The 23,428-nt window shown below is 41.4% G+C and overlaps 1 protein-coding gene across 10 annotated transcripts in view; it reads left to right on the top strand.

The window, feature by feature from the left end:
• Positions 1-23,428, top strand: part of hdac4 (histone deacetylase 4) — a 399,164-nt gene that overhangs the window by 115,472 nt on the left and 260,264 nt on the right. For 3 of the 10 annotated variants that reach the window (XM_080198748.1, XM_080198747.1, XM_080198745.1), the window contains exons 1-2: positions 10,426-10,541; positions 11,863-11,934. The exons of 1 other annotated variant lie outside the window; for it this stretch is intronic. In XM_080198748.1, the coding sequence (XP_080054874.1) occupies positions 10,451-10,541; positions 11,863-11,934 (163 nt within the window). In that variant the 5' untranslated portion in view covers positions 10,426-10,450. Of the gene's footprint in view, positions 1-10,425; positions 10,542-10,907; positions 10,927-11,460; positions 11,611-11,862; positions 11,935-19,487; positions 19,507-23,428 lie in introns of those variants that run through there. 6 more of the 10 variants (XM_080198749.1, XM_080198751.1, XM_080198746.1 and 3 more) reach the window with 5 other exon arrangements.

The raw sequence follows: 23,428 nt of genomic DNA, 5'->3' as shown, positions 1-23,428 counted from the left end.
CATGGGAACATCAGCAATTTTGTTTGGAGAAGAGACCTGTTTTCAGTCAGGTCATGATGTGGAGATACTGGCGTTGGACTGGGGTAAACACAATAAGAAGTCTCACAACACCAGGTTAAAGTCCAACAGGCTTATTTGGTAGCAAAAGCCACTAGCTTTCAAAGTGCTGCCCCCCTGGTGTTGTGAGACTTCTTATGCAGTCAGGTCGACATATTGTGAGTCTGCACCGATGCCAGCTGACTTAGCTACCAAGCACTGTGTGACTTGTGTAATTGACACAATTGACGGTGGGGATGTAAAGAACTCTGAATAATCCATTTCAGGACGTACAAGGGTTGAGTCAGAAGCCTATATTGATAGATTTATCAACTGTGCCGAGAGAAAAGCCTGAAAGCACCAGATGTGTTTAAACGAGCTGGCTGTGCACTGTCATTTTGAAACAAAACTGGAACGTGTCACCTCAATTCTTTCATCCTTAAGTTATACTTGACCTCAATTTATTTCATGAAGTGGCATTTTTATAATTGATATAATGACAAATAGTTTGCCTATTTGATGGCTCTAGGGGATGGGCTGGGTTGCTGGAAGTGGTGGTGCTGTAACCAGACCAGCAGAACAGAAAAGAGTAAGTCCAACCTATAACTATGAGCTCCACCAATGCACTTGGAGGCAGCAGGTAAGCAGCGTCCGAGCAAATACTGGACGGTGAGACTAGTAGATTGTACTCCTAGCAGTATTTTAACTGCTATCAACACTGGGCAAAAATCTAGAAGCTGCTCTAAGGATTGCCATGTGTAATAAATGCACACCAGAGTTTTAAACTCTGGTGAAAGAAGAATACTGCTACACTTGCACTCCATGGCAGTAGATGGTGCTAAATAAATGTACACAAATTACATTTACTTTTACTGTACATAAAGCACTTAATGAAAATTAGTCATTATATTCATGCCTGTAGCTAGTCAGCAGTTTTATTCAGAGCACTGCATTAAAGGCATTGGCATTAATTCTGATGTAGTTGGCTTCCCTCATTTCAAGGTTGATGTTAGCTGAGGGTTGAGAGTTTCTGCCATGTCTTTTTCATGTGAATGGATGGGCCGATTCTTGACCCATAGATCTTTGGTGCATGGGACAGGACACTCCATGGGGTAGAGAGATCAGGAGTGCTGGATTTTCTCTCTTTTCTGCGGCCATTCAGACACTCCATATAGATGTTGCAATTCAAATCTTGATTGACAAGTGGAATGATAGCACTTTCCTCCCAGTCATTAATATCAACGCTGCCATTCTTCAAGGAGAGCTTCAGCTTGTCTTTTGAAGCATTTTATTTGTGCTCCCTTGAAATGTTGGCATATGAGCGTTGTGGAAATGTCTTGGCTGGGGTGATGTTTGGCCCTGAGGACACAGTATCTAGCCTGTTGTAGGTTGTTTTGCAGGAGTTTTGTCTGAATATTTCTGGAACTGGCTTCAAGAATAACACTAACATTTGTTCAATGATCCTCCCATTGAATCTAGTGGAGCGGTGGAGGTATTGCTGATGGAAATGTTTTAGCTCTCTTGTGTGTCACTGGTACACCGTCCAGGTCTCACTGCGGTACAGGAGTGTGATGATGCCAGCCACTCTGCACAGTAGTCACTGTGGTTGTGCAGATTTTCTCTGGCTTGGCAAGCTCGACAATGATGAGATGAATGACTAGTGAAAATGCCTATGATATTTGATGCAGAGAAGATATTGGCAAGGGTAGTCGGGGGACCTGTTGTTTCTTGTTCTGGTAGTGTCAGGGAATCTTTAACTTTCAACCAAACAGGGTTTCTGTTTAATGTTTATTCTAATAGAATCCTTACAGTGCAGAAGGACGCCATTTGGCCCATCGAGCCCGCACCGCCCACAATCCCATCCAGGCCCTATCCCCATAACTCCACATACTTACCTGTCTAATCCCCTGACATTAGGGTCAGATTAGCATGGTCAATCAACCTAACCCTCACATCTTTCGACTGTAGGTGGAAATCAGAGCACCCAGAGGAAACCGATGCAGACATTGGGAGAACGTGCAAACTCCACACAGTGTGAACCAAGCTGGGAATTGAACCTGGGTCCCTGGCGCTGTGAGGCAGCAGTGCTAACCACCGTGCTGCCACTTCTGAAGGGCAGCCTCAGTACTGTATAGAAATATCGGCCAAGATTATGCTTTGTTTTGAAGAAGTACTTGAACCTGCAGCCCCCTGACTCAGAATGCTGGAACTCTGCTAAACTGGCACAGAAAAGTCAAGGGATAGAATTTGCTGCTCGTGCAAACCTGTAATCATTGCCATGTAATCAATGATGCAACACAGAGTCAAATGTTTTTGTTTCAAACCTTTCTTGTTCTAAGTTTTGCCTTAAACAAGAATGGAACCGTTCCCAATAACTTGCCCCAGGGTTATTGGATCAAGACAGGATTTTATCCATGTTGTTTTTGAAGGAGTTGGAAACATTTAAAGCTCTGGTGATTCTGATTGAAGTATCAAATCAGAGTTACTCATTATTTAAAAAAAATGTCTGGCGCAGATTCATATGCAACAGCGCTGCTTTGGCACCTGTATCCAGATATAAGGATGGTATTTATTTGGATCTTGTTGGTTTTCAAAAAATGTCAGGGTTTTTGGATGATTAAAAAAAATGCTATAAAAAGATATTTTAATTAATGCTGTAGAAGCAATAATCTATGAAGCAGTATTCTGGAAGTATATGTGGCAAGTTAGTGTCAGGGAAAGCTATTGTTATTATCTGGTTTCATTCATTCACTATGTTCTATTCCTGATGACCTTTAAAATTAAACATTAACAATTTTCTATATGTAGTCAGAGCTGTTGTCTCTTCAAAATGACAATGTTGTAACACTTTGTAAAACAAATTGTGTACTTGAGATATCTTATGCAGTGTTTGTAGTGTCTTCTAGGGAGGTACAGAGCAGTGCACTGACTACCTGTTTTTAGATTGACCTGTGTTTTAGTTTGGATTCTGAGATGCATCCATGAGCCAGTTTCATGATGTTTACATTACTCTGTAGCAGAATTTTGCAGAGTAAACACAGCAGCTGTTGGCTGCTGAACACACAAGTTATGGAATTGGAACAGCACCAGTGTAACAGTGAATAAGTTTTTGTGCCTTCCTCACTGGCTTATTTGAAGAGCAGTAAATCAAGGGAAGAGGCCCCAGAAGACTGAATGGCATGGGGCACATGCTGAGGCAGTTCATCTATTGTTGCCAGTGTGGGTTGAGTGACATTACTCTGTCTTGAATCAGAATGTTGTGGGTTCAAGCCCCTCCAGTAAGTGAGAATCTATGTTGCCACCTCAGTGCAGTACTGAAAGTGCTCCATTGATGGAGGTGTTGTCTTTCAGATTAGAAGATAAACTGAAACCCCTGTCTGCATATTTGGTGGATATAAAAGATCCAGTGGTACTATATGAAATAGTGTAAGGGCACTGTCACTGTGTCCAGGAAAACACATCCCTAAATCAATACCATTGTTTGTTTTTTATTGTGACCTTGCTGTCCTCACTTTTTAGCAGCTGATTCTGCCTACATAAGAGGATGTACACCTGCTTAAAACAACACAATGACAACCACCAACAACAGCTACAATATCCAAAGCATAATCAGATAAAAATGGATATTGAAGAAAGATTTTGGAAGCGATAATTGGCACAGTGGTTAGCAGTGCTGCCTCACAGCGCCAGGGACCCAGGTTCAATTCTTAGCTTGGGTCACCTGTCTTTGTGGAGTCTACATGTTCTCCCCATATCTGCGTGAGTTTCCTCTGGGTGCTCTGGTTTCCTCCCACACTCCAAAGATGTGTAGATTAGGTTGATTGGCCATGCTAAATTGCCCCTTAGTGTCAGGGAGGTTTACTGGGTAAGTACATGCGATTACAGGGATAGAACCCTGGTAGGATTGTTGTCAGTGCAGGCTCGATGGGTCGAATAGCCACTTTCTGCACTTCAGGGATCTTATGAAAAGCTCGGTGAAAGAGGGACCCTTGATGAGAAAAGGGAAGCGATGAAACAAAGATTTTTTAGGAAGGAATGGTCTGGGCACTGATGGTGATGGGAGGGGAAGGGCAGATACATGAGAGGCCATAGTGGTGGGGCTTGAGGAAGTTCTAGGGAAATGAGACCATGAAATTTAAACTCTAGGTTGAGAATTTTAAATTTGTCCATGGTCCCCAGTGCCTCCAATGTAGGTAAGGACCGGGGTGACAAGTGAATGGAGATGGTGTGGGAGAGGGAAAGGTGTGGAGGATGGAGCCTACCAGCAATAGGTGAGTGGAGGCAGGTGATGTTAAGAATTGCAAGCAGGCGAAATAGGTTGAGAAACTTGAAGTTGCGTATGCTATTCTGGGGAAAGGATGGAATTAATGGCAAATATATGGAGTTTGTGATGGATGCTGAAGATCAATTAAAGCTTTGATCTTGCCAGTGTTGAATTGGACAAAATTCCAATTCATCTACAAGGGTTTCTGACAAGCAATCTGGGAACGTGTAAACAGCAGCAAGATCCAAACAGCTGAAGAGGATAAGAGTTGAGTATCATCAACATTGATTAGGTAGCTAACCCCATATTATTGGATGGTGCCCATGTCTTAGGATAATGATGGTATCAAGGTACAGCAGGTAGAAGAATATAAGGATAAATCACAGTTACAACTTTGATATTGGTTTATTAACAGTTTTTTAAAAATCGAGTCAGTCTAGATTCTTCCTGTGGTATTTTTATATCTCTGGGTTGCTTTAAAGAAAGCAAAGTATTAGCATGCTTCTGCATTCCTCTGACTGCCAGTCTAGAGAGTACTGGAATCCATAGGGGAAAAGCAATGATTGTACAAAATAACTCTGTTGATTTAAGGTCCTTCCAAGAAGGTGCCACAAAATAGCACATTGGAAGGGGTGGCACAATGGTTAGTACTGTTGCCTCACAGCACCAGGGACCCAGGTTCGATTCAGTCTTGGGTCACTGTCTGTGCAGGGGTTTGCACGTTCTTCTCATGTCTGTGCGGGTTTCTTCTGGATGCAGCGCTTTCCTCCCACAGTCCAAAGATGTGTAAGTTAGGGTGAGTGACAGAAAAAGTAAATTTGAAGCACTACGTTTGTAAAATTAAATTTTCGGGCCAGAGTGGTTGTATGATTTTCTCTTGAATGTACTGGCCTAATCTTTGGAGTGAATTTAGTGGGGGACTAGTGGATAAGTACTCCAGGTTCACCCCATTGCTTGTCTGAGTCTGTGGGCAGGCTACTGTTACAGCATATCCTGTGGAGAGTTAAATATATTTGACAGCACTTCTGCATTTCCAGCTTTAAATGTGTATGTGCAGACACCAGATGTTGCTGTCAGATTGACTCCCTAATAATAGTGAATGTTAGCGTCACCAATATTAACACAAAATCCACAGCATCATCTTGTATGAGTTTTCAGTTGAAATGCAGTATCAGGCAGTTTTTTCCCATAACACCAATGCATCTATAAATGATTGTCATTCAATCACATACTACATGCTCGTGAGTTTGACACTTTCATAGCTGTTACTTTAAAAGCTGTGATACAATATACAAGCAGGTTGCTAATTAATCCCAAAGCAGACCAATTTGAAGGGAAGGAAAGTGTTTAAATTTTAGTAGATCATCAGACTGAAAATAAAATGTAATTTTCTGATTTGTACAGTTATATACATTTGATATACTACTCTGTGCCTAATTTTGAAAAGTGAACAACTTTTTATGATTTGGCTTTGAATCCTGAGTTAGTGCATTAACCATCACAGCTGTTGCATTGCAAAACTGACAAGAATGTGCTGACTTGAGAATTCTGGTCACCTTTTAGGGAACAGAAACTCCTTAAATCTTTTAAGAAAGTCTGCTATGATCCTAGTTTAGATTCTATTATTAAAGAAGGGTAGATACTTCCTGAGTTATCATCTCTGCACACTTCTTTATTCATTGTTGATTGCAACAAGCTTCAATTACCAATTTTTGGGTCAATCTGTTAACGATCCTGAAGAGAGAAAGATAACAATCTATCTGTTCAAGCAATAGTACTAATTTTGGATTTGTGAGTATTTTTGGCTGTGGGATTGTGACCTAAGCACACTGTGAGCATGCAGTTTTTTTTAAAATGTGAAATGTAAGCTTTTAACTGGAACAGTGGTAGTGTACACTTCTGAAGACAAATCTAGTGCACTGTTTATGATCAAATGAAATGAACATAACACAGAAATTGAAATCCTCTCAATTGCCTCAAAATGATGCATGTTTATCTTTGGCAGACCTGCCCTATTTCATAAAGTGCTTGTATGTCCATTTGTGTAACTGTTCCATGTTCTAATAGATTAAAAACTAGATGCCATATTCATTGAATGAAAGCTGTTTAAAGCATTTGCACCTTGCATTGATATTATGATTTCTTTTAAAAATGTTTTATTTTGTTTTATGGATTTTTATAAACAAACGCTCTGCGTATATTGTCTAGGTGCAGAAAATCCCATAGAGATTAAGCTTGAAAATGGATGATGTTAGCAGAGCCTAAACGGATAAATTTCAGTAAGTTTTTTTTTCAATGCAGCACCAGCTAGGTTAGCAAAATTTGTGGGGCGGCACAGTGTTAGCACTGCCGCCTCACAGGAGGTTCAATTCCGGCCTTGGGTCACTGTGTGGAGTTTGTACATTCTCCCAGAGTCTTTGTGTGTTTCCTCTGGGTGCTCCAGTTTCCTCCCACACTCCAAAGATGTGTGGGTTAGGTTGATTGGCCATGATAAATTGCCCCTAGTGTCAGGGGGATTAGCAGGGTAAATGTGTGGGGTTATAGAATAGAGCCTGAGTAGGATTGTGGTCAGTACAGAGTCAATGGGCTGAATGGCCTTCTTTGCACTGTAGGGATTCTATAGATCTTCCACTTATTAAGATTGAAGTTTAATTTTATATTGTGACAAGACTGCAAAAAAAGTTTGCATTTGTTGAACTTTTAAAGAACACTGGTTCAACAATTTGTCAAATCAGGTTTTCCTTTACTGTTTCTCTCAATAACATTCCACTTTGGATTAGTTTAAAGCGCCGTTGAATTATGAACACTGCAAGTTTATTATAATTAAGTTTGAGAATTGATTTGTGTGTAAAATGACATTTTTGCAAGTAACTACTCCTAAACTTATACCAAATAAACTCTCAATCCAAAATATTTCTGGCATTTTAATACCATATTTCTTGCTAACTGTGATAGAGTTGATAGTAAATGCTTTTGACAGCCCTATTGAAATAAACCCTATACTTTATACTGTAGTCAGAATTGCGACAATACTATGCACTTTATTATCTTTCTTAGTATGTTATCAGTAACTATTAGAACAATGATTATGAAACTAAGAGAACAGTTGCTTGGTAGTACAGAACTTGAGTATTGCTGAAAAAAGACACCTACTGTCAAAGCTTTTCATCTTTCACTCATCAGAGCATTTAGAGGATAAGTAACAGGAACAACAGTTTACACTGCGTGAGAAGAGTGCGCTAATTGGTGGTAAAGTGCACTCTAGTAAAAGTGTTGTCATGGAGAGTGCACCAATTAACTGCCAGACTTCATTCAAGTTTAAACCAGCCAGGTCAATTCTGGTGAAGGCAATGCCCTGGGGAATGAACCATGGTATGGCTACCTGTTATATTGCAAAGGTGCAATGAATGCACATATTACTGCTGTCTGGAAAGGATAGGAGCCTGGTATTAATATATGTGTAAATGAGCCAAACTGATAATCTTAAATTGGTTGTCAGTGTAATTCTTACCACACCCCGGATTGTTTCGCAAATATTGTCCAATTGCAGAATCACATCTAACATTGAGATGTTATATTTTGAGTTTTGAGAGTATGGACAGGTTGGGGTACCTTCCGTACTTTACCTATTGCAGACAGCTGAAGGGACCTGTTGTTTGATACGATCTGCTACCAGTCATTGGGACGTGCAGTTTACACACCTCACGTCACACCGGCATTGAAATTCATATACTGCGTTACTCATTTGTGTGATTGGCAGAACATTTTTTTGGCTTGATGGCAGCATCCTGTAAGTGGAGAATACCACTTGTATTGCTACTGCGTTGTAGCAGTGTGAAACGGCTAGCTTCAAATATTTCAGATGCCTTGCCCTAATCTGAGGTGGACTAGGCACTTTCCACTACTAAAACAATAGGTGCTGGCACAGTTACGATGGACCAAAGGTTCTTTTTCTGTGCTGTAAATATCTACAACTCTAATACCTATATTGAAAGGAATAAACAAGTCCTGTCCCTGCGAACCTACTTCCACAATCCATTCAACTTTAAATCATCTTGTTTTGAAATGTGCCCCACCTAATCTCTGCAGTCTCCTTCTTTCAGAAGTCTACCCACTCCTCCTGATATTCCTGTTGGCTTTTCTGCCAACAGTGGGACAAAGCAGGAGTTTGCAATGGGTTACCCTGGCATCTATTCAGAAATTTCCTCTCTAAATCTCTTCAGCTCATTTTTCCTTTTTTTTTCAAAGCCATCTCAAGATTTTACGTGACCAAATTATCAGCCCCTCTCCATATTCTGTCTTGACTTGCTGTCCATTTTCCTCATGTCAGTTTGTGAAGGGCATTGCGGCACTCTTTACATGAAATTTGTACTGAAGTGACAGTTATTGTAATGTTTCTTTGCTTCTTGCATTGCTCCTGCTAGAGTGCCAATATTTATTAGTGGCCAAAATCAATTTATATGATACATTAAAATAAATTAATTTGATATTGTTGTGGGAGCTGTCATCTTGAATATCTATACCCTTAGTGGAAAATAGATGTATGTGCAGTTCTTTTATTTGCATATGCTTTGGCATTATCTTGAGTTCTCATGTTTTTCTAAATTTAATGAACAGTAGTGGGGCGGCACGGTGGCACAGCGGTTAGCACTGCTGCCTCACAACCCCAAGGTCCCGGGTTCGATCCCCAGCCTCAGGGGTCACTGTCAGTATGGAGTTTGCACATTCTCCCTGTGTCTGTGTGGGTTTCCTCCCACAGTCCAAAAATGTGCAGATTAGGTGGATTGGCTATGGTGGATGTGCATGTTAGGTGGATTGGCTATGCTAAATTGCCCCTGAGTGTCAAGGGGGACTAGCTAGGGCAAATACATGGGGTCATGGGAATAGTGCCTGGGTGGGATTGTGGTTGGTGCAGATTCGATGGGCCAAATGGTCTCCTTCTGCACTGTAGGATTCTATGAATTAACTGCTGTAATTGAACTAATTTATTCCTTTCTCTATTACTTTCAGTACCCCAACCACTGTTTTATTTCCTTTATTAGTCGGATTTCTGCATTAAAAATGCTATCAATTGTATCACATGATGCAGTTCCCACTCACCTGGAGAAGGGGCAGTGCTCCGAAAGTTCCTGATTCCAAATAAACTTGTTGGGCTTTAATCTGGTGTTGTGAGACTTCTTACTGTTTAAAATTCAGTTCAAGTAAATTTGCGAAATTTCCTATGTGGTAAAGTTCATAACTGAAATGTAGGAACGGAGCTGGTATACGGCTGTCGCATAGTCAGCATCTTCAATGTAGACAAATGCAATATCAGTGTCTTAGAGAAAGGAAATAACCGCAGACAGCTTGACACTGTGAGGGAAGTGTTAATAATAGCCCAATTACTATCAGTCTAGGTGAGCCTGTTCCTCAGTACAGGAAATCTCGGTGAAAGTGGGGTTTAGTGTCATTACATTCAGGCTCACCCAGTTCAGATGTAATTATAAAGTGTATGTAGCCTTAACTACCAGTTGCCAAATGATCCACGCACGTGTTAAGAGGAGTTATGTAACCAAATTTGGGCAGTTTAGGAGTGAAACGAAAGTCGGGTTTTACAATGTTTCTCGCTGAACAGGAATCCCTGTAGCTGAAGGAAAGTTCAATTTGCCATATTTTCCTAGAACGCTTTGAGTCCGTGTTTTTGGTTTAATGAAGGATTTTGTGTGCAGCATTATTCAACTCCCCTCCCCCGAAGGGAACGCATCCACAATGATACACACATACTCAACATGGAGAGAATTGTCTCGCCGTGCCGGGGGAGTTGTTGAAGTGTTCAAACAGCCTTTCTCCAGTAATATTTGAATGTAAATGATATGCAAGACAGCTTTGACTGTGGCACTGCTACATTGAATGGCTTGCGGAATATACAATAACTCGATTCTGTTCACAGGAATTGAATGAAATTGGGTCATTTCCTTGCTGATTGCGTCATTAACGCATGCCAATCGCCTTCTGGAGGGAGCAAAACACTGAATTAAACACTGGGACTGCCTCTTCACAATCTGCATCGGTGAAAGAACAAACTGGAGGGAGGGAGGGGTTATTCTTAATCCAAGTTAATATTCTGTGTTTTAAACGGAGTGGCGTACTTACTCTTGTATCATTGTATAGATGAGCAGTGGGTTTTGTGGGTGTTGTTACAACGCAGAAATCCTTCAAGCCGCCAGCACTGAACTGGAAGCGAATGCTGTAGATGGCAAAGGTGTAGCATTTCTGTCTGTCTGGGTGGGGCCTTTTATTTTTTGACTGTTAAATTTCTACCCCCGCCCTTCCCCGTCTCTTGAGCTGTTTAGTGACTTGTGTTAAATTATGAGCCACGATTACTATTGGGTAACTTCCGAAAAGAACCGAACAAACTTCCCTCGTTAGGCAAAGTCAGGAAAATTGTCTGTCTGTCTCTCTGTCTTATATGTTGAATTTCTTAGCGATTTGGGTAATCGAGTTTGAGTTCTGTACAACTGTAGTGGCTGTCCGGTGGGAAGAGGTTTGGTTTTATACAGGGTAAATGTAATGTTAATGTCCTCCCCCCGGTCAGAGTTAAATGTGTCTGAGAGAGAAATGAAACAAGATCTGGCAATGGATCGGAGGTGATTTCTAAAACAAGTTGAGCGGCTGATAATCCACGTCTTTTTGCAATAGGGTGAAAGCTGAGAAATAAATCTGAAACTAACAGTACAACGCCAGAAAGGTGCACAAAAATATCCCCTTTCCTCCCCTCCAAAAATCTCTAACCTTCCTGTGATCTCGGTAGTTTTAAACCTATTGAATGCAAAACAAAATAGTGATTCCTCGTCTGTGTGGGTAACGCGGGAGTTAAATAGTGTACACCACGTGTATAAATAACGCGATTGAAACATTTATTGTGCATTTTGTTGGCTTTGCTGATTGCTTATCGCCTGATCAGAGAGGCAACAGTTTCCCACTGAGCCCAGGGGCCTGACAAAGCCGCTTTCCTCCCTCTCTCTCTCTCTCTCTCCACTTGATGCATGTTAATGTCCTGGAGTGTTGCAGCTATTTTTAGCTTCCACCTCCCAGGGTTCGCTTTCTGTCAACAGCAAGCCGCATTGTCGGTAAATCACATGAAATGAAATGCCTCTCTCTCCCCGTACTCCCCACATGTTTATTTGTCTCGGGTAAAAAGGATTGGCCAGGTGCTTTCAGCGACTTTGTACATTATACGTTCGATGTTGCAAAAGAAAACGCAAATACTGGCGACCGCGCCAGTGGAAATGTTACTGATTCCGGGGAAGCTCCATTGTTTGTGACTGAAGGTCTGTTCCATGCAGAGCTGGGCGTGTACTGCATGCAAACTTTAGCTGAGACGATCCCTTCTTCCCTCGCCCTCACCCCATCTCCTTTCCCCCTCTCTCGCCCCCACATCTCTTTATCCTCCCATCTCTCTTTCTCTCTCCCTCTTAGCCGCCCCCCCCCCCCCCCCCCAAAGATCTGGACGCCCCGTGCTGTTGTAAATATAACTGCCTGGATTAAGACTGTTTACAAAACGGAATGCTTTTCACTTTCAGATGGAGTATCCGGTCGCGATCAGTCAATCGAGCTGCTGAGTCCCTCAAGAGTGAATCACATGTCCAGTTCTGGTAAGACTACATTTTTTAATAGCAATATTAGTTTATCAAATAAAATCAAATCATGAGTTATTTCTAAATGTTGCCAGCAGTCCAAAAGGAAACGATTTCACAGTGAAGCATCAGTTACGATTGGTTATTAGCATGTGTTTTTGTTCATTCTGAAGTCTTTTTTCTCTGATTAAAAATAGGCGGTACCAATACGTTCTGCAAAATGCCTGAAAGTTCAAACAGATTGCAAGTCTAGTGCTAACCATGTAACTATTGTTGATTTGTCACAACCGATCTGGTTTACTAATATCCTTTAGGAAAAGAAACTGTAAAGAAACCGTATCTAGTCTGACTTGCATACATGTGCTTCCAGATCCACAGCAATGTGGTTGACTCTGAAATGGCCTAGCAAACCGTTCATTTGTATCAAATCCGCTACAAAGTTGACAAGGAATGAAACCAGATGCATCAACCTAGGCACAGAAAATGAGAATGGCTAACTCAGCCCTGTTGACCCTGCAAAGTCCTCATTAACAACTGAGGGCCCATGCCAAAATTGGGAGAGCTGTTTCGCAAGCTAGTTGTACTGACGGAATCATATCTTGCAGATAATGTCCCAGGCATCGTTGTCACCATCCCTGGGTATTTCCTGTCCTGCCAGCAGGGCAGCCTAACCTAGGTGGCAGCACAGCAGTGTTCACTAAGATGTGGGGTTGCTCTGGGAGTTTTCAGCATCAACTCTGGACCCCTAACATCTCAGTTGTGTCCGTCACCACTGTTGATCGAGTTCTAAAAGAAGTGACTACAAGATTGAGTTTGCAGAAGCTGGTGAGGGAACTAACGAGGGAAAAGCCTTTTCTAGTAGAAACGACCTCTGCACACGGTCCTTGTGGAGATGAAGTCCTGCCCTCCGTTGGGTTGTGTGAGACACTTCCACTTTGGTCAATGAAATAGATTTCGAACAGATCTAGCAGCTCGAGACTGGGCATCCATGAGGGGCTGTGGGCCATCAGCAGCGGCAGAATTGTATTCAACCACAATCTAACATCATGGCCTGGCACATCCTCCACTCCGCCATTACCACCTGGGGATTAACCCTGGTTCAATGAAGAGTGAAGGAGGGCATGCCAGGAGCAGCACCAAGCATACCTAAGTATGAAGTGTCAACTTGGTGAAGCTATAACACAGGACTACGTCTGTGCCAAATAGCATAAGCAGCAAGTAACAGAGTTAAGTGATCCCATACCAACAGATCAGACCCTGGCTCTTCAGTCCTCCCATATCCAGCTGTGAGTGGTGGTGAGCAATTAAGTAACTCACTGGGGAAGGGGACTCCACAAATATCCCATCATCAGCAATAATAGAGGAATCCAGAAATTCAGTGCAAAAAATAAGAGTGTAACATTTCTGCATTCTTCAGCCAAAAATGCCCAATGGATGATCCATCTCAGCAGCCTCCTGAGGTTCCCAGAAATACCAGTCTTCAGCCAATTTGATTCCCTTAATGTGCTATCAAACAGTTGAACGTACTGGATAATGCAAAAGCTATTGACCTTCAGAATATTGCAGTAATTGTCCTGAAGACTTGTGTGCCAGAACTTGCCGTGAGTCCTAACCAAGCTGTTCTGGTATAGATACAGCACTGGCATCTACCCAGCAATGTAGAAAATTGTCCTAGTATGTCCTGTATACAAAAGGCTGGACAAATCCAAACCAGCCGATTAGCGCCCCATCAGTCTACTCTTGATCATCAATAAAGTAATGGAAATGGTCATCAAAATTGCTATCAGGCATCTTCTGCAATAACCTGCTGACTGATGTTCATCTTGCGTTCTGCCAGGGCCACTCAGCTCCTGACATCATTGTAGCCTTGGTTCAAACATGGGCAAAAAAGCTGAACTCGAGATGAGACTTTGACCAAGTGTGCATCAAGGAGCCCTCATAAAACCCAATTCAGTCGGAATCAGGGAAAATGCTCTGCCAGTTAGAATCATGTAGCACAAGGGAAAATAGTTATGGTTGGAGATGTCATATAGCTCCAGGACATCACTGCAGGAATTCATCCTAGGGCTAACCATCTTCATCGACTTCATCAATGACCTTCCTTCCATGATAAGGTCAGAAGTGGGCATGTTCATTGATGATTGCACAATATTCAGCACCGTTCTCAACTCCTCAGGTACTGAAGCAGTCTGTGTCCAAATGCAACAAGACTTAGATACTATTAAGCCTTGGGCTGACAAGTGGCAAGTAACATTCACGCCACTAAAGTGTTAGGCAATGACCACCCCCAACAAAACACAATGTAATCATCACCCCTTGACGTTAAATGGCATTACCATCGCTGAATACCTCACTCTCAACATCCTGGGTGGTTACCATTGACCAGAAACTAAAATGGACTAGCCATATAAATAGAGAGGGTACAAGAACAGGTCAGAGGGTAAGAATCCTGTGGTAAGTATCTCACCAGCATGATTTACAAGCTGTGGCACAGTGGTTAGCACTGCTGCCTCACAGCGCTAAGGATTTGGATTCAATTCAGGCCTCGAGTCACTGTTTGTGTGGAGTTTGCATATTCTCTGTGCATGCTTGTGTTTCCTCCAAGTGCTCCAGTTCTCTCCCACAGTCCAAAGATGTGTGGGTTAAGTTGATTGGCTATGCTAAATTGCCTTAGATTCAGGAGGGCTAGCAGGATAAATACGTGGGGTTGTTGTTGGTGCCTGCTCGATGGGCCAAATGGCCGCCTCCTGCGCTGTAGGGATTCTACGATTCTAAGACAGGAGTGTGACGAAATACTCTCCCCTTGCCTGGATGGGTGCAGCTCCAACAACATTCAAGAAGCTCAACACCATCCAGGACAAAGTAGCCTGCTCAATCGGCATCCCATCCATAAACATTCACCCCGTCCATCATTGACACGGGGTAGTAGCAATGTGTACCATCTACAAGATGCACTGCAGGAACTCACCAATGCTCCTTACACAGCATCTTCCAAACCCATGACCTCCACCATCTAACTGACAAGGGCAGCTGATACATGGGAACACCCCTTCACGCCACTCACCACCCTGACTTGGAAATATGTCACTATTCTTTCACAAGATCTCTCCCTAACAGCACTGTGGGCGTACATAGATCAGATGGCCTGTAGCGATTCAAGAAGGCGGCTCATCATCATCTTGGGCAGTTGGGATGGGAAGTAAATGCTGGCCTAGCCAGCCAAGCCTACATCCCAAGAATGAATTTTTAAATAATGGTTACTCAATAGTCTGTGTTATAAAATGAGACAAATAGATCAGGTGATCAAAACTGGTATATTGGAGGGTGTATTTAATGCTGTGATCGTGCTTGGGAGTAATTTATGAAGAGTGTCTCTGAATTTGGCGGCTGTGTTCAGACTAACTTGAAAAGCGCTGCCATTTTCCAATTTTGTTTTAAATTTTGATTCTCTGAAGTTTCATTTTGATCGTAGCAGCTCAGTTGTCAGTTGACTGGATAGAACATAGAACATTACAGCGCAGAACAGGCCCTTCGGCCCACGATGTTGCGCCGACCAATTAAAAAAGCAATGACCCTCTAACCTAAACCAATCCCTTTCCATCCATAAACCTATCCACGGATCTCTCAAACACCCCCAAACTAGGCGCATCTACAACTGCAGCAGGCAGGGCATTCCAATCCCTCACCACCCTCTGGGTAAAGAACCTACCCCTGACATCTGTCCTATATCTACCACCCCTTAATTTAAAGCTATGCCCCCTCGTGCTAGTTTTCTCCATCCGAGGAAAAAGGCTATCACTGTCCACTCTATCTAAACCTCTAATCATCTTATATGTTTCAATAAGGTCCCCTCTTAGCCGCCTTCTTTCTAACGAAAACAATCTCAAATCCCTCAGTCTCTCCTCATAGGATGGTTGGTTTGTGATGCAGACCACAGCAGGGGTTCAATTCCTCGCAACAACTGAGGTTACTTATGAAGGCCCTGCCTTCTGAACCTCACCTTACGTGTGGTTAAATCACTACCTGTCAGCCTAAGTCTCACAACACCAGGTTAAAGTCCACAAGGTTTATTTGGAATCACGAGCTTTCAGAGCGCTCCTTCAGGTGAGGAAGGAACAGCATTCCAGAAGCTCATGATTCTAAACAAACCTGTTGGTCTTTAACCTGGTGTTGTGAGACTTTTACCGCACTCACCCCGGTCCAACGCCAGCAACTCCACATTATGATCATCTCGGGCTATGGCGACTTTACCTTTAGTATTATGTTTGAGAGATTTTCATTGCAAGTCTGATTAAAAGCAACAAGTAAAAACTATCAGTAATTTCTCCTATTTAAGTTGAAAACTTGCAACTTTATGCTCTTTTTGCATTCTACATTTCCTCTATTTTCGTATTTTATGCTTAATCCTACCTCCCCATGTTTTTTTTCTTCTTCCTGGAATCCTGTTCCATGATCACAGTTAGTTCTCTCAAGCCTTACACAAGTGGCCATTAGTCCTTTGTGGGTCTTGTGATCAGTCTGTCTGACTGTCAGAGCATGATGGGCAATGTTGTTGCTGCCCTAATTCAACACCGTACATTAGCAGTTCCAACAGTGGTCACTATATAGCAACCTAGGGTGCTTACTGTCTGTTTAATTCTGTTTCCATTACAAAAGATTTTAGGTTTTTTAACCAATCTTTGCAGGATTATATTCTGTCCCTCTGTCAATTCTAACAAAAAAAAACACCCAATGAGTTCTTATGTCTCAGAATTATGGAAAAACTAATTTGGCACATAACCATGAGGCTTATCCCTCAACGTTTGCATTTCTGAAAATAGATTAAATCGTTGTTTCTAGAACAAGATTCAAAACAGATTCTTTCTGAAATATACAGCTTTCAGGAAAAAGTACAACTTTGTATTAAGCCCACTCCTTGCTCAACATTGGCAACTTGACTCCCTTCCCAAGGATCCCTTTGCCAAACCCCTCTCAGTCTCTTTATAGTGAGCAGAAAGTGGTGGAAAAGCTCAGCAGATCTGAATAAGAGTCATATTGGATTCAAAATGTAACTGTCTCTGCAGAAGCTGCCATACCTGCTGGTTTTTGCAGCACTTTCTGGTTTTATTTCCAGCATCCACAGTATTGTGCTTTTATCCTTATACTAAGGATTTGGTCATCCTTTCTTAAGCAAGCTGTCCCAATTCCCTACATTGTAACACCAGTGAGTGCACATCACTGGCTGTGAAATGCTCAAGTTGTGGGGGGCACTATACAAATGCATGTTTATAGTTTTTTAGGTCTGTGTGTCAGTTTTCTTCCCCTTTATCTCTGAGATATTTTGGGATATATTTTATGTTAAAGACATAGCTGCAGGTGGTGGTGATCTTAAAAATTGCATGCAAAAAACTTGGACGTTATATCTCTGATTATCCATAGAACCATTTCATCCTTGTAAGACCGATGTACCTGATCCCTTTCCTGATATCCTTCTTAGATTTATTCTTCTCTTGAAGCTGTTACAGATTCCACTTTCACCATTGTTGGTGAGGACGTTCTATGCTAACTGTGTAAGGATATTTTATTTTAATCTATCTTTGGATTTTTTGGTCAGAAATTGATGTCTTCTGGTTACTGTTTCACTGACCAGTGGGAATAACATTATCTACGTAAAAGCAAATTACTGCAGATGCTGGAATCTGAAATCAGAAGAGAAAATGCTGGAAAATCTCAGCAGGTCTGGCAGCAACTGTAAGGAGAGAAAAGAGCTGAAATTCTAAGTCCAGATGACCCTTTGTCAAAAGGTCATCTGGACTTAGAATTTCAGCTCTTTTCCCTCCTTATATTACCTATATATTTGATTAACTTTGAAGATTTGGTTACATTTTTTTTAAAAAAAATGTATTTGTTCTAATGGAGCCCTGTTTTCTCCATGCCTTCTAACCGAATCTTTCATTCGTGTAGTCACCTTAGTGAAACAGTTCTGCAATCTCTCGATGACCTTGATGCCATTCCTAAAGTAAGGCACCCGAAACAGGATACAATATTCTAACTGGTCTTTCCAAAGATCTACACGTAACCTTAGAAGTAATGCAATATAAACTGAAATGCTAGAAATTTTCAGCAGGTCAGGCAGCATCTGTTGAGATATTGATACAGGGTTAATGTTTCAGGTCTACATCTTTTTGTCAAAACTGGAAAATCTTGCAGGTGCCTCAGGTTTTAAATTACTGAAAGAGTGGGAGGAGAGGAAAGAGTAAGAGTGTGTAATGGGTGAAAAAGATCAAATGACAAAGGGATGATGTTGCAAGGTGAAAGGTTGGTGATGGGACAAATTAAGAAACAAATGATTTTAAAGGAGCTGCAAATAGCAACAGCACAATTGTTATTATCCCCTGCAGGCAGGGAATTTGGCAAAGCAGCCTGTAGCAACTGTGCTCCTCAGCTGAGCACTCACTCATCACTGACTCTCGCACAGAAGACAATGGTGGAAAGCGAAATGTGGATCAATCATGTAGTCAGGGTAGGTTACATCATCTTGTGGACAAAATGGTTCAGGCAAATAAGTGGAGGACAGATGCCAAGTGGAAAAGAGAAGCATGGGACAGAAAAAGAGAGGAGCTCAGGGAGCATGGGCTCAGGACAGAAAATTACAGATTCAGGGAAGTGGAGATAATGAGACAGTGAGAGGAGCTTGGCATGGGATACAAAGTAAAACAGGGGAGAAGAGAATTTAACCATCTCCGCATGACATTTAGTGGGACTACCATCACTGAAACTCCCACGATCAGCATCCTGAGAGTTACTATTGACCAGAAATGGAACTGTACTGGCCATATAATTACGAGAGCAGGTGAGTGATTGGGAAACTGTCTAGCCTGTCACTCCTTCCTGACTCGCAAAGCCTGTTCACCATCTAAAATGCACACTTTTTCAACTTGCCTGGATGAGTGCAGTGTAGCTTCATTCAACATTCAAGAAACTTGACCCCATCCAGGGTAAAGCAATCAGCTTGATCGGCACCACATTCACACACTCCACTACCAACAGACAATGGCAACAAAAATCTACAAAATCTATTGCAGCTCACCAATGCTCCTTTTCAAATCTCCATCTTCTACCACCAATAGAAACAAGGGCTGTATATGCATGAGAACACCACCAGCTTAAGACCCTCTTCATGTCACATACGATCATTCCTTTAGTTGAGTATCGTTCTGGAACTCCCTTCTAAACAGTAATGTGGAAGTATCTACATCACATGGACTGTAGCAGTTCAAGATGGCACTCAGGGATGCGCAACAAATGCTGGCCTTGTTAGCAATGCCCACATCCTGTAAAAAAAAATTAAACAACTCTGCCTAGTTGTTTCCCTAGGAATTGCATTCTCTCACATCAGGTCACAACAGCAGAAGATCATTATGACCCATGAAGTAGATAATCATTTTGGTCTACGCTGATGCCTGTAACTAGCAATTACGTTCCTCACTGAACATTTATTTAGCTCTTTTTGAAAGAGTTAAGCAATACAACTTGAAGATAAAAACAGAAAAATGTTGGAAATGCTCTAACTCTGGCTGCCACTGAAGAGAGAAACTGTTAACTTTTCAGGTCAGTAATTTTTCACCAGATTTGTCCTTTGCAGTTATATAACTTTACCTCGATACAATCTTAAGACAGTTACTTAGTGTGGTATTTTTAAAGGATGACCGCAGTGGTACAAACAAACAAGACCCTTATTGGAAGGCAAACAGCCAATGACATCATGTGGTTGATCACTTAAAGTGCCCTTGTTTCTCCAGGAACAATGTAAATACACAACACTTGGTAGCACAAAACGTTAATGCTGAAAAAAAGGCATGCTGTAGAAGATTTTAACCTTACACTGATCAAGACCAATTTGCAAGAATACCACAACTCAAAGGAGCAACAACTTGTACCCCATGAGAAGAGGGTGCTGATTGATTGGCAAGTGGAATTTGATTAGTTGAGATCTTGCCATGGACAATACACCAGGGAACAGTTAGCTGTCAAGTTTTTGTTTAAATTCAAGCCAGCCAGATCAATATGATCGAGGCATTGCCAAGGAGAATGAACCTCAAGTTTCTGTTTAGTTGAAAAAAGCATAATGTGTGGATCTGTTCCTTTGCAAAGGACAGGATCCTGAGTGTGAATATATGTAGTTTCTAATACCTGTAGGTGAGCCACATTGCAAGCCTGACTAACCTTAAATTGGTTATCAGTTTGATTCTTAGCACACTCAGTGTTGTTTAGCAAGTGTTGTTCAATTGTAGAATCACATCTAATGTTGGACACTATGTTTTGAGTTTTGCAAGCATGGGCTCGTTACATACAGTCAGTACTTTTCCTGTTGTGCGTGAATAGCCAGAGAGAGATGTGTTGCTTTATATGATCAGCTGGTTGGGATATATGGCCCACTGAGCATCACACTGACACTGAAATTCATAAACTACACTACTCATTTGTGTGGTAGGCAGAACACTTTTTTAGCTTGGTGGCAGCATCCTGTTTGAGGCGATTGCTACGATATTGTGGCTTTATGAAATGGTTAGTTGCACCTGTTGCTCAAATTTCTGAGATACCTTAATCTACCCAAAATGATCTGAGGTACTCTTCAGGGCCAAAAGAGGTGGCCTTGGGCCCATTCATGAGTTAGCATGATATATAATGAACAGCGATATAATGAGGGTAGCCATTCTCCTACAGGATACCTTTTACGCATGTGACTTTGGCAAGAAACTTGCATGGTGAGCAAATGGCTCGGGCCCTATTTATGAGATTGCCGATAAATCCAATCTTCTCACCCGTGAAACTGTAGAAATCCCAATGCATATATTGGCCAATGAAGGTGCGTTTGTGGTAGACGCTGGTAGAGAGCCCATTGGCAGATTTCTCAACTGACACATCAAGGAAAGGGAGCTCATTTGACTGTTCTGTTTGAGGTGAAATTGAGCACAGGTTAGAGTTCTTTAAGGCATATAAGGAAATTTTACGAGCAGCTGCAGATTCTAATATACAAAAAGTGCATCTGAAATATGCAAGTTGTAGGAGATTGAGGGTTATTTCGTAGAAAACGCTTTTCTCACAGACACGAACAAAGATATTGGCGAGAGCTGGGCCAAAAGCGGAACCCAACACAGCATCGTCTATTCAGGTATACATATTGCTGTTAAAACTGAACTCAGCTGTGTGATTTGTTGAGTTCATAAGTTCAATGAATACAGATTTTAATTTGAACAAAAGCTTGGCAGTTAACTGTTCCCTGGTGCATTCTCCATGGCAATGCTTCTACTAATCAGAGTTCAAGTAATCATATCATAGAATCTTAACAGTGCAGAAGGACACCATTTGGCCCATAGAATCTGCATTGACTTTCCAAAGGAGCACCTTACCCAAACCTTATCCCCGTAACCCCACATATTTACTCCATGAATCCCCTTAACCTACACATCTTGGGATGTTAAGGGGCAATTTAGCATGGCCAGTCCAGCTAACGTGCACTTCTTTGCACTTGCCAAACAATCATCCCACTCTTCTAGTAAAAATTGTTGTTCCCTTTGAGAATTGATATTCTTGTGAATCTGTTCTGATGAATGTATGACAAAAAGCTTCAACAGTAAGTCTATTTTTTTCAACAAAACTTGAGATAATTAGTTGAAGATTTAGATAGAAACTTGCCTGTGTGTGATAAGGGAGAATAATAACTATCACCATTTCTTTTAGTTCCTTCTAAATTTGTCTTAAAATATTCATATCAGTAGATACCAATAAGGCTCTGCGACCAAGTGTTGCTGGATAATTTATATCTGATCAGGCAATGGTGCAGTGTCTTTTGGTTACCTGCCAACTTGCCCAGCACCTTGTTAAAGACCTTGATCTTGGTATCCCTAAAGTTGTACATTTTATTGTGCTGAAGGTACTTTTGACCTTGGTTTTAGTGCATTGTGTCAGTGAACTTGTGTGTTTTATTAAATCATATTGATATATACCATCCTTCTGAATACTGTGGAATTGAATTGGTGATCTTGGTGATGAATTATATTTTCCTGAATTTCTTCAAATATTTTGACTCTTACTGTATCAAAACTGTATTTTGGTTTAATATGTCGCCTAAATTACTGCCATTTTTTTGATACCAAACTGATCTGGGATGGCATAGATGATCTAGGTAAAGATTCAGTTCAGCAAATTGGGACTGGAATTTTAGGCAACATCTTTCCAACTATTAAAATAACTTATGCACAAGTAACAGAAAATCATTAGGAAGATCTTGCTTTTATGGCCTGTGACATGCGGTCAACTTGGCACATTTAGGTTTCACAAGCTGAATAATTTGTTTTCCAGGCTTCGAGGGAGGAATTTTAGCAGAAGAGATTCTTCCTCTTGTTTGAATGATGCGTGAGATCTTTTACCTCCAGCTAAACAAACCGATAAACCTGATACAGAAAGATGATACCTCTAAACTTGCATCAGTGTATTTCAGAGCAGTGGAACTTGAACTCACAGCCTTCAGATTTAGAGATACAAGTTCTGCCAGTTAAACAAAAGTGATTCTTAATGTATTTCAGTCCCAAGCTCCATTGCTGGCTGTAATTGTGAAAGTCTCTCTCTGCTGTTGCTAGTGTAGTTTAAGTAGGTCATGGTCATGTCTCAATGGGCCAGTAAACTATTTTCAGAAGCAAGCTACAGTGGCACCGTGATCATTCGCATTCCCATGCTTTCAATTATCCAGTAGGAAGTCTCACAACACCAAGTTAAAGTCCAACCGGTTTGATAGTAAACCCACAAGCTTACGGAAACGCTGTTCCTTCATCGGGTGTGTGGAAAGTTCTGCTCAGGGCATATAAAGTTTACAGAATACTGATTAGAATGTGAGTCTTTACAGCTAACCTTCTATTCAAGCCTTAAAGGTGTGTGCACCTTTATATGCCCTTCTCCGATTAGAACTTTCCACACACCTGACGAAGGCGCAGTATTTCCGAAAGCTGTGGGTTTACTATCAAATAAACTGGTTGGACTTAACCTGGTGTTGTGAGACTCTTTACTCTGTTTACCCTAGTCCAACGCCGGCATCTCCACGTCATTCAATTATCCACACATACTCAGTATATGCAGAAAAGAAGAAGTTGCGGTTACTTATATTTTTAACTTTCTAGTCCATGTAAAGCACCTCGCTGTTATCTGCTGAGTAATGCTTGCAAAAGAGAATGTGAAAAGTGCTTCTAAAGATATTCAGATGGAGAAAGGCTCTTGAAGACAATTATTGGGAGTGTTGAATTTGCATGTATTTTGATACAGCAAGTAATATACTACCTGTATGCAGTACCTGGATCTATCTATCTACCCAAGTAGAATAAAATTCTCATATTTTACCAATTATTCAAAATTTAATGTCATTTTGTTATTGATCTAATTTTGCTTTGCAACCCTTCTGTGAAGTGCCTTGGAATCTTTCATGATATTAAAGGTGCTATATACATGCAAGTTGTTGTCATCCCAGGAATTTTCTCAA

This window comes from Carcharhinus amblyrhynchos, chromosome 11 (genome assembly GCF_965287045.1).
Source record: "Carcharhinus amblyrhynchos chromosome 11, sCarAmb.v2.hapA, whole genome shotgun sequence".
Lineage (NCBI taxonomy): Eukaryota > Metazoa > Chordata > Chondrichthyes > Carcharhiniformes > Carcharhinidae > Carcharhinus > Carcharhinus amblyrhynchos.
The sequence above is the reverse complement of the archived record's forward strand: the minus strand, read 5'-3'. Positions and strand labels throughout refer to the sequence as shown.